Source organism: Anolis carolinensis, chromosome 1, assembly GCF_035594765.1.
Source record: "Anolis carolinensis isolate JA03-04 chromosome 1, rAnoCar3.1.pri, whole genome shotgun sequence".
Classification (NCBI taxonomy): Eukaryota; Metazoa; Chordata; class Lepidosauria; order Squamata; family Dactyloidae; genus Anolis; species Anolis carolinensis.
This window is the reverse complement of record NC_085841.1, coordinates 338,717,021-338,734,380: the sequence shown is the minus strand read 5'-3', so window position 1 is coordinate 338,734,380 and position 17,360 is coordinate 338,717,021. Positions and strand designations below refer to the sequence as shown.

Below are 17,360 nucleotides of genomic sequence, written 5' to 3'. Positions count from 1 at the left end.
GGACTTAAGGTCAGGGGAAAATCTTTACCTACCTAGGGCCCTTCCACACAGCTCAATAACCCAGAATATCCAAGCAAAATATCCCACATTAGCAGCTTTGACCTGGGCTATCGGAGGCCCTTCCACACCGCCCTATATCTCAGAATATCAAAGCAGAAAATCCCACATCATCTGAGTGTGGACTGAGATAACCCAATTCAAAGTAGAGTTTGTGGGATTTTCTGCCTTGATATTCTGGGATATAGGGCTGTGTGGAAGGGCCCAGAGTCCACACTGCCATATATCCCAGTTCAAAGCAGAAAATGTGGGATTTTATTCAGCTGTGTAGAAGGGACTTCTAATCTTCAATATTGTAAACAAAGCATGCTGCCTTCCAGCCCAAAGGAGGCGGGGCTTGTCGCCAACGTCACGAAGGGCGGAGAAAAAAAACCCAAACATCCCCCTTCCCTGTTTTTGTTTGTTTTCCCTGGTCACGTGACCCAAGCGTCACGTGACCCTGCTTGGAGACGAAATGGAGCTCCTCTCGCCGACGCGTCTCCCTCAGTCGGTCATGAAGGCGCGGGAGGAGCCGCTTGTTGCTGCTGCTTCTTCTTCCTCGTCGCCTTCACGCAGGAACTGAGGTCTCCGCCTTCCTCTCCTTCGTTCTTCCTGAGGAGAGAATCCCCCTCAGGGAAGATGTGGCTGTGTGGCTTGGCGCTGCTGCTGGGCCTAAGCGTGGAGTGGGGCGTCGAGGCCTCTTGGGGCAAACGGAGCGGCACTTACTGGTTGGACGACGCGGCGGGGCCCACGAGGGAGTTCGACGGCGTCGGCGCGGTCAGCGGAGGAGGGGTGAGTCAGTCATTTGGAGCAGGAGGACGAGGAGGGTCTAGACTAGGCACGGGCAAAGTTGGGCCCTCCAGGTGTTTTGGACTTCAAGTCCCACCATTCCTCACAGCCTCAGACCCCTTCCTTTTCCCCCTCAGCCGCTTAAGCGGAAAAGGAAGGGGTCTGAGGCTGTGAGGAATGGTGGGACTTGAAGTCCAAAACACCTGGAGGGCCCAACTTTGCCCGTGCCTGGTCTATACTCATGGTTCACTCATGTCAAGTGAACTAGGGCCTCAACTGGTTCAGGCCATTACCTTGGTGTCTGCTGTATGAACTACAGCCTCGTCTGGAACAAGTCTAACCCAGAGGTCTATACTATGTTGACTGAGGGCCCTTCCACACAGCCATATAACCCAAAATATCAATATCAAAATATCCCACCACATCTGCTTTGGATTGGGTTATTTCACAACTGCAGTTGGTGGGGACGAGGGAGAGGGCCTGCTTGGTGGTGGCTCCCCGGCTCTGGGAAATTAGGCTGGGCCCCACCACTTTTAACTGCCATGGCTCACATGACACCTAATTCCGTGGTTGTAGTTTTTAAGGTCTTCAGTCTTGACTGCTAAGAGTGCTGTTATATCACCAAACAACACCTTCCAGGATTCCATAGCATTGATCCAGGTCAGTTAAAGTAGTGTTGAGCTGCATTAATTCTGCGATGTAAAGGCACCCTTGGAGCCCCAGTGGCGAAGTGTGTTAAAGCACTGAGCTGCGAACTTGGAGACCGAAAGGTCCCGGGAGCAGAGTGAGCGCCCGCTGTTAGTTCCAGCTTCTGCCAACCTAGCAGTTCGAAAACATGCCAATGTGAGTAGATCAATAGGTATCGCTCCAAGGTCACATGACCTTGGAGGTAACTACGGACAATGCTGGCTCTTCGGCTTAGAAATGGAGATGAGCACCAACCCCCAGAGTCAGTCACGACTCGACTTAATGTCAGGAGAAACCTTTACCTTTACCTAAATGCACCCTTAGGGTCCTCAGCTATAACATTGGGCCACATTTTCTAGCATTTCTCCCAAATACTTGATTCTTTCATTTATTTGTGAAACAGTGTTTATTCCAGCACTATGCTTCTGACAGTTATCAGTGCTTTAACGCACTTCGCCATCGGGGCTCTTATAGTGCTTTATTTTGTCGTTATTATAACTCTGCGAACTTAGAGTCAGAGACAGTGACTTACTCATGATTTCCCTATGCAATTTGCAGATTTAAATCTGAATGGTGTATCTACTGCACTTTAAAATTAATGCAGTCTGACAGTACTAAATGCCATGGCCAAATGCTATGGAATCCTGGGTGTTGTAATTTTACAAGGTCTTTAGCCTTTTCTGCCATAAAGTGCTGGTACCTCATCAAACTGCAAGTCCTACAATTCCATAGCTTTGAGCCATGGTGGTTGAAGAGGTGTCAGACTGTATTAATTTTACGGTGTAGATGCAGCCTAAGTTTCCCCACTCTGTTACGGAAATACATCTCAGAGGAATGGCCATGGGTAGGGTGTATTTATTACATAGCTTTTTAAGAGTGAACCCTCCCCCCCTTTTTTTTTTTTTGTAAATCGCTCCAAGTGCTAGTCGTTGAAGCTTATATACTTTGCTTTTCTTTGGGCTCTTTTATGGTGACATATGTTGAGTTCCTCAAAGGAACAAGAATTTATAGCACCTAAAAGCCACTGTGGTATAGTTGTTAGAGCATTGCTTGGGATAGTTTTTAGCTATCAAAATCATTTGAGTCAGCCACTCTTTTGGCCTTAATTGCTTCACAGGGTTGTTGTGAGAATAAAATGCAGAGGGAGAATCCCAGTAGTGCTGCCTTGAGTTCACTAGAGGAAAGGTGGCACATGTTATCTTGATGCATAAGATTTGGTAGGAACAAAACAGCCTAACCTTTTTGATAGGATTTTTACATGAATGTGTCATGAATCCATGAAGGAAGATTTGAAGTCTTGTGTATCAGGGAGAATGAATGTTGTGAAGAAAATAGGGACAAGATTGAAAAGTTTTATTGGGGCCTGGGAAGTTGAACTTAAATGTAAATGAAGTTAATTTATCATACTACATACTGTAATTAAAAAACAGCATTTGTTTTACTGTATAAATATGTATATGGTGATCTTTCCAAATGTTTGTTTTTCTTTGCTGCAGGCAACTTCCCGACTTCTTGTGAATTATCCAGAGCCTTACCGCTCTCAGATTTTAGATTATCTTTTTAAGGTAATAATTATTGAGATTATCTTTTTAACAAATGATTTTGCTCTTCCAGTTTGTTTTAACCTGAGGATATGTTGCAGAAATAGTATCTTATTGGTTATTAATGTTTTATCAGATATTTTCTCCCAATTGTATGCTTCTAAAACTTCTATTTTTTCCTGAAGAGGCTGTTGTTGCTTCAGATTAGTGTCAGAAATATGTTTAAAGTTCACTGATTAATCTCCTTCACTCCTACCATCTTTTTCTTTTAGTATGAACAGTAGCCTGATTATTGAGTTGTGAGTAATGAGAGAAACTCTGGAAGAAGACGGTCAGTAGCAGGAAACACATTGAGTGTTTTTATTTGTTTTAGCGCTCCAGGACCAAACTGACCCAAACTGACTTTTGGCTGTTGAAACAAAGTGGCAGCAAGCTTTATGTTGTTAGTAACAAAGTGTTGGACTGGAGTGACTATAGGATCTATTTCACATTCATGGCATTGTTTTAACATGGCTGTCCTCTTATGTAGAAAGCTCACAAAAGAAGAACCGAGTACTGCTTGATAACTGAGACTGTTTCAAATAGCGCTCTGTGTTCCATGTTCAAACAACAAAGAATGTAGAGAAGAGAGACATTTTTGGCCGTTGCTCCATTTTTTGTGGAATTTTCTTTTTCTCCTGTCCAAGAACCTTTTGTAAGGTTTCTCTCAGATGCTAACAGTATGTGTTCAGAATTAATTGAGTAGAGGAGAATAGTTAATAAATAGCTTGAAACCTCTTTTTGAAAGTTGATACAATGGGTCTATTCCAGTTGGGGTGGATACTAGGTTGCCAGATTATGATTTTGTTGTGTTTATTTAGTCATTATGTATTATACAGATATATAGAAAAGGGATACAAATGAAAATAACTGGAAAATTGAAAAATGAAGTGCTTTCACATGAGGATATGAAAATTGGAACATGTTTTCTTATAGTTACCAATGGGTATTACAAGGTTGCTGGCCGTAATTGAAGATCATAGTGCTGTGAATAATATAGTAATGAAGGCTGTTTTTCTTCTTCTTGTAATTATTACTGTGACTTGTGCACATTAATAACAGCCAAGGAAATTTACTTGAATCATACAGGTTCTTGCAGATAAAATTAGTCATTTGCTTGTGGTAAACACAGCAGTGTAATGATATTGAACATATAATTGATTTATCCTGACAATTTTAATATTTATTTTGTCTCCTTGTTTGCCTCTTTGAACAGTGCTTTACAGTGTGGAAAAATAGAAATTTAATAGCTAAATGAATTGCTAGTAGAAACAACTGTAGATGAAATATGAGATTTGTCCTTGTGAGCTTTTTTCCACTACGTTTTGTAGAGTTGCCTTAAAATCTCTGACATTGGTGGTGTTGGGTGACTAATTTTGTCAATATTGCAGAATCTATCATCTGTGGTATGAAGTTGGTGTGTTGTTTGGTGAAATCTCAAAGGCTCTGAAACTTGATTACCAAGCTAGTTTACTCTTGGCCTTTCCTTCTCTAGTTTTTGGGATAGAGATCTTTTGAGTCTTCCTTCTTCCATAGTTGTGGAATACAAAAGAATAAACAGTATTCTCTTATGCCTGCCATAATTACATTTGAGAATAGAAGACATAGAAATTATGTGAGTTGATGTGGTAGGGTCATAGATAAGTCAAGCTTCGGTGACAAGAAAATGAAGTTAAAGGTGGAAAGTTCATGCACAAGCATCTCGACACTGCACATATTATTATTATTATTATTATTATTATTATTATTATTATTATATTATGCATACTCTGCTTTATCTCTCCTGAAGGATACTCAAAGTGACTTAGATTACATGTATGATTACATCATTCTAAATATACAAATATGCAAACATTAAAACAGAATTAAACATAACAGTATTAAAAATTCACAGTTAAAATCTATAAAATATACTCAAAAACTTTCTTTAAAAGCGTTTCTGAATGAGAAGGTTTAGCTTGCCGCTGGAAGGATAGCAGGGAGGGGTCCATTCTGGCTTTCCTGAGCAGGGAGTTCCAGAGTCAAGGGGCAGCCACTGAGAATGCCCTCTCGTTCTTACCAACCGAACTTAATTGAGATGGAGGTGGGACTGAGAGAAGGGCTTCTCCTGAAGATCTCAGGGACCTGGCAGGTTCGTACAAGGGGATGTGGTCAGCCAAATATCTAGGGCTTTATAGGTCATAACCAGCACTTTGAATTGTTCCCAGAAACAGACTGATAGCCAGTGGAGCTGCTGCAATGGGGGCTGTCTACTCCCTGTAGCCAGCCGCAGTTAGCAACTTGGCTGTATCTCTTTGGACCAGCTGAAGTTTCTAAGCACACTTCAGAGGCAGCCCAATGTAGAGCGTGTTACAGTTATCCAGATGGGATGTAACTTATTTATTTATTTATTTTCAGAATTTATACCCCGCCCTTCTCACCCGGGGGGACTCAGGGCGGCTTACACAGTTGGCAACATTTAATGCCAAGAACATAATAATAAAACAAAAACAGTACATATAATCAAAACTATAAAAATACATCATTAAAATACATTATAAAAATTAAAACATATGTAAATTAGATCAATTTGTCTAAAAACCTCATGCTTCAGCCTTCAATCGGACCATGTCGACGTTATCATACTACTCGTTAAAAGCTTGTGCACACAGCCATGTTTTCACAGCCTTTCTGAAACCCAGAAGAGTTGGGGCTTGTCGGATATTTGTGGGGAGGGTGTTCCACAGCCGGGGAGCCACCACCGAGAAGGCCCTGTCCCTCGTTCCCACCAGCCGCGCCTGCGAGGCAGGTGGGACCGAGAGCAGGGCCTCTCCAGATGATTTTAGGGATCTAGCTGGCTCATATGAGGAGATACGTTCGGATAAGTAAATTGGGCCAGAACCGTTTAAGGCTTTATAGGTCAAGACCAGCACTTTGAATTGGGCTCGGTAGCATATCGGCATGTACCACTGAGGCCAAATCTGACTTCTCAAAGAACGGGTGCAGTGGGCGCACAAGTTTTATCCCCCATCCTCTGGTGGTAAGCAGGTGTTTCTGCTGGGCCTTGCATCAGCCAGTCAGGGCCTCAGTCCATAAGGAAACAGTCACCAGGAGCTGGGGTGAAAGGCAGCCTATAGCAAACAAATGCCTCTTCCTCCAAGCTCCCTGCTGCTGGTGTTCTCTTGGGTCTCTTGGATGATGCTGTGTGTCATCCTTAATAAGATAGAATTCTGAAAATTAGTATTTGCTAACCATTGAGTCTGGATGTGATGACTGTTTCCATCATTTTTTAAGAAAAAAAGATTGTCATACTGGTATAACTGATTGTAATAGATGAGGATTTAAGTTACCTTTAGTATGGCATTTTTATGTGTAACAGAAATATTAATGGTATTTACCTTTTTCCTCCCTTAAGCCAAACTTTGGTGCTGCTTTGCAAATCCTCAAAGTCGAAATCGGAGGGGATGCACAGTCTACAGGTATAAAAATTTGAAGAACTAGATTTATCAGCAAAGTCTTATATGAATACTGTAATTATCAGCCAATACATTCACCTCACCTTTTCATGATATATTATGTCAGGAGATTTGACGGATTATTTTACTGTAGTATATTATAATCCCTGATTTTGTTGTTGGAAATAAAAGAAGTAGCATAATAAATAGTAGCAATTTTTCTTGTTGACATATTATTGTAATAATGCAGTCTCCTGAGAAAGTGAGTTTCTTGCTTGGAATGAATTGTTTGGCACCAGAGAATGTAAGAAAACCTGCCTAATTTATGGCAAAATAAATATTAGGCAGACTGTGGATGAACTGAAGGACAGCCAGGGTTGTTTTTCATGTGCTAGCATGTGTCATCTACGTATAGGATTACCTACTAACTTATATTAGGTAGATTAGTATTAAAATATCACCTGCAAACAAGGTGTTATCTCATGAAATATGATTCCTATGTTTCCAAGTAAGTTCGGGATCTCAATGTCAAACAGATAGTTGGGAGGGAGTACCTAATCTGCTTTCTTTGGAGCATATGGAAACTGATACTGCGTTTTTATAAATATGAGTTCAGGGAACAGATGTATCTATTCAGAACTTTTTAAAATTACATCTGTTTTAATATGTTAAATGACTCTATCAATCTGTGCAGGTTGCTATATCACATGCAGATAATTGCTGGCCCTCTAAATAAGGCATGCATTTTCTTAGGATGATAAAGATGAAGTGCTGCATTATATGGCTGCACAGAGCATTAAAAACTTTCAGTTCCCCTGACATACTCCAAAGTAGTATTCCAAAGTACAGCATTGGATCTTGTAAATGGTTATTTTCACAGGTTTCGATGTTGAGTCTCATGGATGGAAGGACTCCTTTGAAAGTTTTTCATCACAGGGTTTAGAGCAAATCCTGTTGGTGGAACAATTCAGTAGTTTTACATTTTTGTTATACTTAAACATGTCATATTGATTTTATTTTATCTTGAGATCCTTAGACATTAGCGCTAAGTATGACATCTTAATAAAGCAAACAAATAGAAATGAAGACAGTTTTCATTCATTTCAACCTCCCCTGCATTATACTTTTAAGGTTTTAATTGTTTATTATTATAAACTGCCCTGAGTCCCCTTGGGGAGATAGGGCAGGATAAAAATAAATTTACTACTACTACTACTACTACTATTATTACTACCATTACCTCCAAATCCCTTCAGAGTTTTGGGACATCCTCTGAAACACTGTGGGAGGCTGTAGATGAAAGTCCCTCTACTTTCTTCCATTACGAAAGTTCAGAACAGATGTCTGCTTGAGAGATGCTGTAGCTGGAGGACTGGAACTCTGGATCCATCCTATAATCCAACATTGTTTTAGTATTATGTTTGATCTCTCCCCCCCCCCCCCCCATTTTTATATTATTGGCGTTCTGTCTTTTTATTGTGTTGTTTTGATTGTACCATGCTTATAACATTGCCATTCTGTCTTCAAATTGATCTGTAGCTTTGAGTGCTTGTGCTCTTAAGCAAGATCTGAAATAATCCATTGCTGGGTTAAAGCACAAGTTTTCACATGACAGGTTTTGGTGATCTATCAGTATAGGATAGACAGCTAACTTATCCAAAGAAAACAAAGACTCTGTATACAAGTGTTTGATTACACTATATTCAGTGTCAAACTCTTTCTATCCATATTAGCTAGTGGAGTAAAATTGATGTGGGTGTAATGCTGCATATTCAGTATCCTTGTGCAGAAGTGATTTTCATAGTTATTCTGCTTATGTGTGGGGTTGTAAGTTTTTAATTTACTTATCTATGAGTGAATTCTGTTTTTCTTTTCCAGATGGAACTGAACCATCACATATGCACTATGAGAATGATGAGAATTATTTCCGGGGCTATGAATGGTGGCTAATGAAAGAGGCAAAAATGAGGAACCCTGATATTAAATTAATTGGTAAGGACTGTAGACCTGTCAGTTGTGTTGTTTCAACATTCCAAACTCATTGGAAACGGTGTAATTTATTTTTAATTACAACCTGTTCTAATGTTGTATCTGTCTCCTTTTATAAATAAAAGCATTCTGTAACATAGTATAAATAGTTTACTTTGCACCTGTCCTCCACCTTTCTGTGTTCATATATATATTATGTTTAGGATTAATTTGCAAATCCTACTTAATTCTTCATAACTGTTTTCAGAGTCCTTTATCTACACAGTTTTTATGGATAATAAATGTTTTCTTGATTATAATACACTGCGGTGTGCAGATTTTACAATCTAAAAGAGACCCTATACCAAAGCAAATACAAGTGCCATTTCTTTATAAACTTAGTGTTTTTTTTAAAAAAATAATCAGTTTGGCAGTAATTTAGGGAAAGAAATTGCCAAATGCAGCTATGTGCCATGCTAAAAGGAGAAATAAGTAATAACTTCTCTTAACAAAGCTGATGGTCTGGGCCCATCCTTCTTGTTAGTTTTTCCCAGGGCAAATATTGTAGCATGAATAAAAGTGCACATAAGCAGAGTAATGGAGATGTTGTAAACAGAGCAAATAATTCCTTGAAAACAGATATTATAGTCACATGATTTTGGCTTGGTAGGTCTATACTAAACCATGGGTAGACACCCCCCCAAAGTGCTATATTTAAACAAAATCTCTGAGCCAGTCCATATAATCATATTGAGGCGTACTCAGATAAGTTATGAACTAGCAGTTTATTTGGACATGCATGTCCCTTTATTTGGTTTTTGGATTAATTGGGCAATCTTCATGTGTTTTGTATTTAATTATGAAGGTATGGTTCCAGCTTTGGAACAAGGCAGAATTTAAAATAACTGCTTGAAAGTGGTCTAGTATCCAGATTTAGTCCAAAGTTGGTAACCCCACTTCTTTGGTTCATATGAAATGGCAATCTAGGGTTAATTGAAGACTTCCTCATTTAATTGCAGATTATATGACAAGAGTAACAATTGATCTGCCTGAAGCCTAGTTCCTATTCCAGTTTATTTAACCAGGAGATTATTATCTGAACTGGTTCATAGGCTTTGGGCGATGTGTGCTTGCCTAACTGTGATTTCAGTTATGTGTCAACCTTAGAGTCTCTACCCACCTACACTTTTGACTTTCCAGTTGACTCTTTTTCAAGAATAGGCATTCACCAGGAGGCTGGGAGTCACTTTTCATACAGGGCAAGTGTTTGGAGACTGTACTTTATTTTGTGTGTCGTTTTTGGAGTTTAAATGCATAAAATCTAACTACATATATGTAAAGTTGACCAAAATTGGGTAACATTTATTTAAAATACCATATTTACTTGAATCTAATGCTTATCTTTTTTGACTAAATTACCTTCCCAAAATTAAGGTGCGCATTAGATTTGCGTAATATGGTAAATGCTTTTTTGGGTTTCAGGATTTGGAAATTGAGGTACACATTAGATTTGATGGAACATTAGAGTCGAGTAAATACAGGTATTATTAAAGTCATTAAAATAAAATCCCTCACTCAAATTTGATTGATTATTACTAAATGTGCATAAAAGTAAACCTTTCATTTTAAGCAGACTTTTATTTAGTGAAGTTGGCTTAAATTGACTTACTGACAAAAATGTTGACAAGTGATACTGAATTTAATTGGCTATTATATCGATTATGGTGCATTTTGACTCATCCCATTCCTTCAACTGTACGCCTTCAGTTAACAAAGGCAGTTGTTCATCATGAAGTGTGTCTTTTGAATATTAAGCTTAATATTTCCGTATCACTGTCTCTTCTGATTTTGTTTATAGGTTTGCCCTGGGCTTTTCCAGGATGGATTGGAAAAGGTGAGAATTGGCCCTACAAGTATCCAGATGTCACTGCTTATTATATTGTCTCCTGGATAGCCGGTGCCAAAAAATTTCACAGTTTGGACATCGACTATGTCGGGGTTAGTAAAAGACTGTTTTTTCTTTTATATTTTGAAAATAATTTGGGTTTGAACATATTGTGAAGTTATCTCGCATTGCCTTGGTTCCAATAATTTATATTATTTTTTTAAATCCTCATTTTTTTCTAAATTCTGCATCTATTGAGTGATGTATCGGCAGAGCCATGAAACACATTCTTAATATAGAATAGCAACTCAGGTGGCAATAAGAAGAGACTGTCATCTGCTTAACCTGTGTTATCTTGTACTTGTTGTATTTCAGCCCTCCAGCTGAAATAACTGAGCATGGGGTCTCAAGAATTAGAGTTGGCTTCAACAGCCATTATCCCAGTCTAGCACTGATAGAGTTGATGGTTTGGTATTTATGTTCAAGCAAAATTGTGACATCTCTAAATGTATGTTCTTTGTATTTTTTTTAAGATTTGGAATGAGCGTTCTTTTGACAGCAAGTATATTAAGGTAGGTTAGCTGACTATGTTTCCATCTATATATATAAAAGAGTGATGGCATCACGGCAATTCACAAAACAACAAAAGTATAGGCCCCCCAACCTCAAAATTTGACAACACAACCCATCATCCACGCCTCAAGGTTGATACAACAAAAAGAAAAGAAAAATAAAGTCCTAATTAGAGGGAGAGCAATTGCTGCCAGTTTAGAGGGCTAATCTCTGCCCACTTGGTTGCCTAGCAACCAAGGGACAACCAGGTTTCAGTTAGGGGACAGGCAGATTTAGGCCTCACTTAGACTTCTTCCACAGATTATCTAATTTGCACTGGATTATATGGCAGTGTAGACTCAAGGCCCTTCAACACAGCTATATAACCCATTTATAATCTTATATTATCTGCTTTGCACTGGATTATCTTGACTCCACACTGCCATATAATCCACTTCAGTGTGCATTTTATACAGCTGTGAAGAAGGGGCCTCATATAATCCAGTTCTAAGCAGATAATTTAAGATTATCAATATACAGTAGAGTCTCACTTATCCAACGTAAACAGGCCGGCAGGATAAGTGAATATGTTGGATAATAAGAAGGGATTCAGGAAAAGCCAATTAAACATCAAATTAGGTAATCGTTATATAAATTAAGCACCAAAACATCATATTATACAACAAATTTGACAGAAAAAGTAGTTCCATGCGCAGTAATGCTATGTAGTATTTACAGTAGAGTCTCACTTATCCAACACTCACTTATCCAACGTTCTGGATTATCCAACGCATTTTTGTAGTCAATGCTTTCAATATATCGTGATATTTTGGTGCTAAATTCATAAATACAGTAATTACTATATAGCATTACTGTGTACTGAACTACTTTTTCTGACAAATTTGTTGTCTAACATGATGTTTTGGTGCTTAATTTGTAAAATCATAACTTAATTTGATGTTTAATAGGGTTATCCTTAATTCCTCATTTTCCAACATATTTGCTTATCCAATGTTCTGGATTATCCAACGCATTTTTGTAGTCAATGCTTTCAATATATCGTGATATTTTGGTGCTAAATTCATAAATACAGTAATTACTATATAGCATTACTGTGTACTGAACTACTTTTTCTGACAAATTTGTTGTCTAACATGATGTTTTGGTGCTTAATTTGTAAAATCATAACCTAATTTGATGTTTAATACGGTTATCCTTAATTCCTCATTATCCAACATATTCGCTTATCCAACGTTCTGCCGGCCCGTTTATGTTGGATAAGTGAGACTTTACTGTACTGTATTTACAAATTTACCACTAAAATATCATAATGAATTTAAAACACTGACTACAAAAACATTGATTATGAAAAGGCAGACTGCGTTGGATAATCCAGAACATTGTATAAGCAAATGTTGGATAAGTGAGATTCTTCTTTAATATGAAATAATTACTGGGATAGAATAATGCAGAACAATATAATCTCTAAAACCAGGACAGTAAATAAACAGGGGAATCCCACACAGGAAACAATCGGGGCCAGCTAACACCTCCCAACAAAGTATTCCCATCATCAAAGTCTGGCAAATCCTGTTTTCTCAGGGCCACAGACAGTAGAAGCACATAAAATATCGCAAACAACACCACTCTGAAAACAAGGGAATTCCAGACAGGAAACAATCAGGGCCAGCTAACACCTCCCAACAAAGTATTCCCATCATCAAAGTCTGGAAAATCCTCTGTTTTCTCAGAGCCACAGACAGTAGAAGCACATAAAATATCGCAAACAACACCACTCTGAAAACAAGGGAATTCCAGACAGGAAACAATCAGGGCCAGCTAACACCTCCCAACAAAAAATTCACTCAGGGAGGAAACAGCCAGGCTTTAAAGCTGCAAGGCCATTACATCCTAATCATTTTTCCTAATTGCAGCATTCATACTTGCCTCCAACAAAAAAAAAACCAATCAGAACTATTGTATATTCACAACCTTTAGGAAATAATATCCCCTGATGGCGCAGCGTGTTAAAGCGCTGAGCTGCTGAACTTCTGGACCGAAAGGCCACAGGTTTGAATTGGGGGAGCGGAGAGATCCCCCACTGTTAGCCCCAGCTTCTGCCAACCCAGAAGTTCGAAAACATGCAAATGTGAGTGCATCAATAGGTACTGCTCCAGCGGGAAGGTAACGCCGCTCCATGTAGTCATCCCACATGACCTTGGAGGAGTCTACGGACAACGCTGGCTCTTCGGCTTAGAAATGGAGATGAGCACCAATCTCCAGAGTCAGACACGACTGGACTTAATGTCTGGGGAAAACCTTTACCCTTGACCTTAACTACCACCAATTCCTCAATACTTTATTTCCCATACCACCATACTTCGCCACAGCAACGCGTGGCCGGGCACAGCTAGTACTTAATAAAATAAAACATTAGCATGAGTGCTTAAACTTCTTTGCAGAGTGTGAATATTCACTTCTGTTACTGCTGTAAACTCTTGATTATCAGAAGCATGGCTTGATGCCTCTTTAAGATATGCTTCTCTTTCTAATGCTTGCATTTCTATAGATCATATTGATTGCTATTGACATGCTTTTCCTTTTACTGTTGCATATACATTTCAGGCTATTTTTGTCATCAGAGTTTTGTGTCTCTAAATGGAAACTAAAATAAAAAGACAACTTTTTGACAGTTTTTTAAAAAAATTATCTGGTATTTTAGAAGGGGTCCAAACACTGCAGAAAAGGCTGTGAGGAGCATATTTGTCTCACAGGCTAAAGCAACCTTTTTTTGACCAGGGACTACTTTAACAAGGGACCACTCTCCAACATTAGTACCAACAGAGTTACGAATCAGTTTTTGGTCAACTTTAGATTTAGTTTGGTTATTTAGGGTGCTGATTCAGAAAATTGCATTGGATATACCACATCAGCTCTAGTTTCTGATATAGAATATATGCCATCCAGTAGTCGCCATCTGCTCACCCACAGAAAACCATATTTAATAATCTAGAGCTGATGTGGTCTATTCAATGCAATTTTAGGAATCAGCACCCCAAATAACCCCAGGAACAGGCCTAAAAATGAAGACACCAAGGCACCCCTTGGTGCCACATGGAATGGCTTCGCTCAGGGGGAGGTAGGAGGAGGAGAAGCAACAGACAGGAGGCTTCTTGTCGTGCCTCTTGTGGGTAGTCAGCCTCTCCCCTCCTGACATCCCCATTGCCTTGGCACTATAAGAGAGTTTTGCAAGATCAGTTGCTCTCATTGCAATGGTGTAGTAATGGTGAGGCAGCAGACCATATTTTAGTTCTTGGGGACCACTGGTGGTCCATGGACCAGAGGTTGGGAACCACTAGGTTAAAGGATCCCCATCTCTCTGTATTATAGAAAGGCCAGAACATAGAAATGGAAAGTTGGAAAGGGAGTACATGGGTCATACAGTCCAATCTCCTGCCATTGTGGGAACATGCAATCAAAGCAGTATCAAAAAAGTCCTATTCAACATACAAATGCATGTTTTGTAAAATTTCCTTGGTATTATATGCTCCCCTAATGTTTTTGTTCAGTTTTTTGAATCTAATTTCCTTTGTGTGTGTTTTACAATGGCCCAAAGGAAAAATGTATAACCAGCTCTCGTGAGAACTAAATATTCCGAAGGAAAAAGTTGCACACTTAGTTCTACTTAAATCTCTTTACTCTCTTACTTCCATTACAAATAACAGTAAAAGTTGAAAGTGTGGCCACATGAACACACATTAGATGGTACTTTTGGCTGTTGCTAAAAACTTTAGCTCCTATTTCCCAGTATTGCTGATTCTCTAAAAATTAAGAATGACTAAATTGCTTTTTTCCAAACAAAAGTTGCAGTTCATTTTCCATCAAGTGTTTTTATGACCTGCTTTTTACGTAGCAGTTTAGGTCAAATAAACCATGGTTTATTAAAATGGTATGAAGCTATCTCCACCCCTTCTTTTTTTGTAAGTCTAGCTTTGGCAACAGCTTCCTGGTTGTTTTTCCTTTTATATACATTTCGCATGAGGCCTAGCCTAGCAAATTGTAGTGCTATCTTGATTTTCGGTGCTGTTTTGTATCTTCTCTAATTTTTTAATGATTTTTTTCCTTTTAAAAAAATATTAAAGGGTATAAGTATATATTTTAGGATGCTGACTATCATAAGTAGTTGTTGAGTTTCAGTGATAACATACTAATATGTTTTTGTTACAATTAGGAAAATGGACATAATTCATAGTAAGTTATCAGTCAGAGAGAGATCAGTTCCTTTGTAATGGTGCATGTAATGTGGTTTGACCTTTGTATTACATAGAATGGGAGATTCTAAGATTTGAGTAAGGAAATAAAAGGGTTTCTAATTTCTGGAAAATACTGGTTTAAGTACACTGTTCAACATTAAAGGAAGTTGCTCACTATTGCTTCCTTTTCTTTTTCTTTGAGAAATATTTTAAAGTGTGCTATCAGAAATTGACTGCAAAATTAAGAGTTTTAAAACTATTTGGGGTCTGGATCAAAATAATGGCCAGGATAGAGAGCAGTCAAGGATTTTCCATTGTTCTTCAGTCAACTATGTTTCAATTATTTTATCATACATACAACAATTTATTATAGTCGCAGACCAGACTAGTCATTTTATTAAGTTTTGCTTAATTACAATTTACAGAAGTACTTAAATATAATGAATGTGCATATTTCTGGTAACTCCAACACTACAGCTCTAGTATTCCAAACCATTGTGTCGAGCACACATAATCATTCATTCTCATAAAAAGAATTGAGAAAAGGAAACCAAAACCAGGAATTGTAATGTTTGGATACTGTGTAAAATCTTATATATATATATACTAGCTGTGCCCGGCCACGCGTTGCTGTGGCATTGTCTGGTAGTGTTGGTGAGAAATTGTTGAGGTAGTGGTGGTATTGAATGTCTGTTGTATGGTAGTCTTTATGTTTAGTATGCACACTGAAGTGGATTATATGGCAGTGTGCAGTCAAGATAATCCAGTTCAAAGCAGATAATATAAGATTCTAAATGGGTTATATAGCTGTGTGGAAGGGCCTTGAGTCTACACTGCCATATAATCCAGTTAAAATCTGATAATCTGTGGAATAGGCCTAAGTGAGGCCTAACTGTGCCTGTTCCCTGGGCTGAGTAGGTTCCTAGGAGACCAAGTGGGCGGAGCTTAGCCTTCAAACTGGCAGCAATTGGATAAAAACTTCCTCTCCCTGTAATTAGGACTTTATTTTTCTTTTCTTTTTGTTGTATCAACCTAGAGCCGTGAATGATGGGTTGTGTTGTCAAATTTCGAGGTTGGGGGGCCTGTAGTTTTGTTGTTTTGTCCGCTGCCCTGATGCCATCACTCTTTTATATATATAGATAGATATATAAAAGGGTAATGAAATTTCGGCCTAGGACAAAACAACAAAACTACACATCCCAGAAACACTAAACTTGGCAGCACAACCCCTCATCCATGCCTCTACATTCATACAACAAAAAGCTCCAGCTACTCCAGAAAACGGCCAGGCTTTGAGACTGCAAGGCTATTCACTGCTATTCCACCTGGCCAACAAAGGATTCCCATAAGCCACAGCAACGCGTGGCCGGGCAAAGCTAGTCTTATATAAAGGGTTTGCTTCTTAGATCTATATTTTTAGAAAAGACAAGTCCATGAACATCTTCTCTTCATTATTATAAATTTTTAAAATCCATTTTAATGTTTATTTCTGAAAAAAATATGGTTTTAGAAAAAAACTCAAATACTTTGTTTCCTGAATGTTTCCAGTCCTCCCTCCCTAGTCTTTTATGTCTGTAGCTGGTACTAATAGGATCTGATCACTCTTCAGGCCCAATCCAGGGTACAATACAAGTCCATGTTTTAATCAACGTTTTAAAAAAGCTTCCTTGACTGAAAGTGCACCTATTGGCTTCCTGATCAGTGATGCATTGAGTATTCTAGGCTTTATACAGAGTGCTGCTTTTAGTATGGGAATGGGGTCAACACTTTTGGGAGCCTATAAAGTTTTCCCTACTGCCTAGAGCAGATCTTACTGAGTCTTTGCACAAACCCATGCCCAGCCCTCTCTGGTTTCTGATCTTGCCCAATCTGGTTATTGATGTCCGTTTCAATTCATTTTAATTGTTGTTTTTATATTCTGCTGTTTTTAATTGTTTAATCAGACTGGTATATGAGTATTATGTTTTTAAGTATGTTTTTAATTTGTAACCTTTTTTGTGCTGAGCTTGGTCCTGTTTGTAAGCCACTCCGAGTCCCTTTGGGGAGATGGTGGCGGGATAGAAAAAATATTATTATGGGTTCCAAAAGCTGCCCTCTGATTTTCTGTGTTTTATATTTGCAACAGGTAACACAATAAGTGACTACTTACCAAACTTGTTCTATTTGTCATGCAAGG

The 17,360-nt window shown here is 38.6% G+C and overlaps 1 protein-coding gene across 3 annotated transcripts in view; it reads left to right on the top strand.

Moving 5' to 3' along the window:
- The first annotated feature begins 478 nt into the window (after nucleotides 1–478).
- The window catches only part of galc (galactosylceramidase), a 39,764-nt gene continuing 22,882 nt past the window's right edge, over nucleotides 479–17,360 (top strand). Inside the window, exons 1-6 of one of the 3 annotated variants that reach the window (XM_003214421.4) lie at nucleotides 479–828; nucleotides 3,009–3,077; nucleotides 6,487–6,550; nucleotides 8,405–8,518; nucleotides 10,353–10,492; nucleotides 10,913–10,951. In XM_003214421.4, coding sequence (XP_003214469.3) covers nucleotides 676–828; nucleotides 3,009–3,077; nucleotides 6,487–6,550; nucleotides 8,405–8,518; nucleotides 10,353–10,492; nucleotides 10,913–10,951 — 579 coding nt within the window. In that variant the 5' untranslated portion in view covers nucleotides 479–675. The remainder of the gene's footprint in view (nucleotides 829–3,008; nucleotides 3,078–6,486; nucleotides 6,551–8,404; nucleotides 8,519–10,352; nucleotides 10,493–10,912; nucleotides 10,952–17,360) is intronic. The other 2 variants (XM_008116802.3, XM_016991065.2) reach the window with 2 other exon arrangements.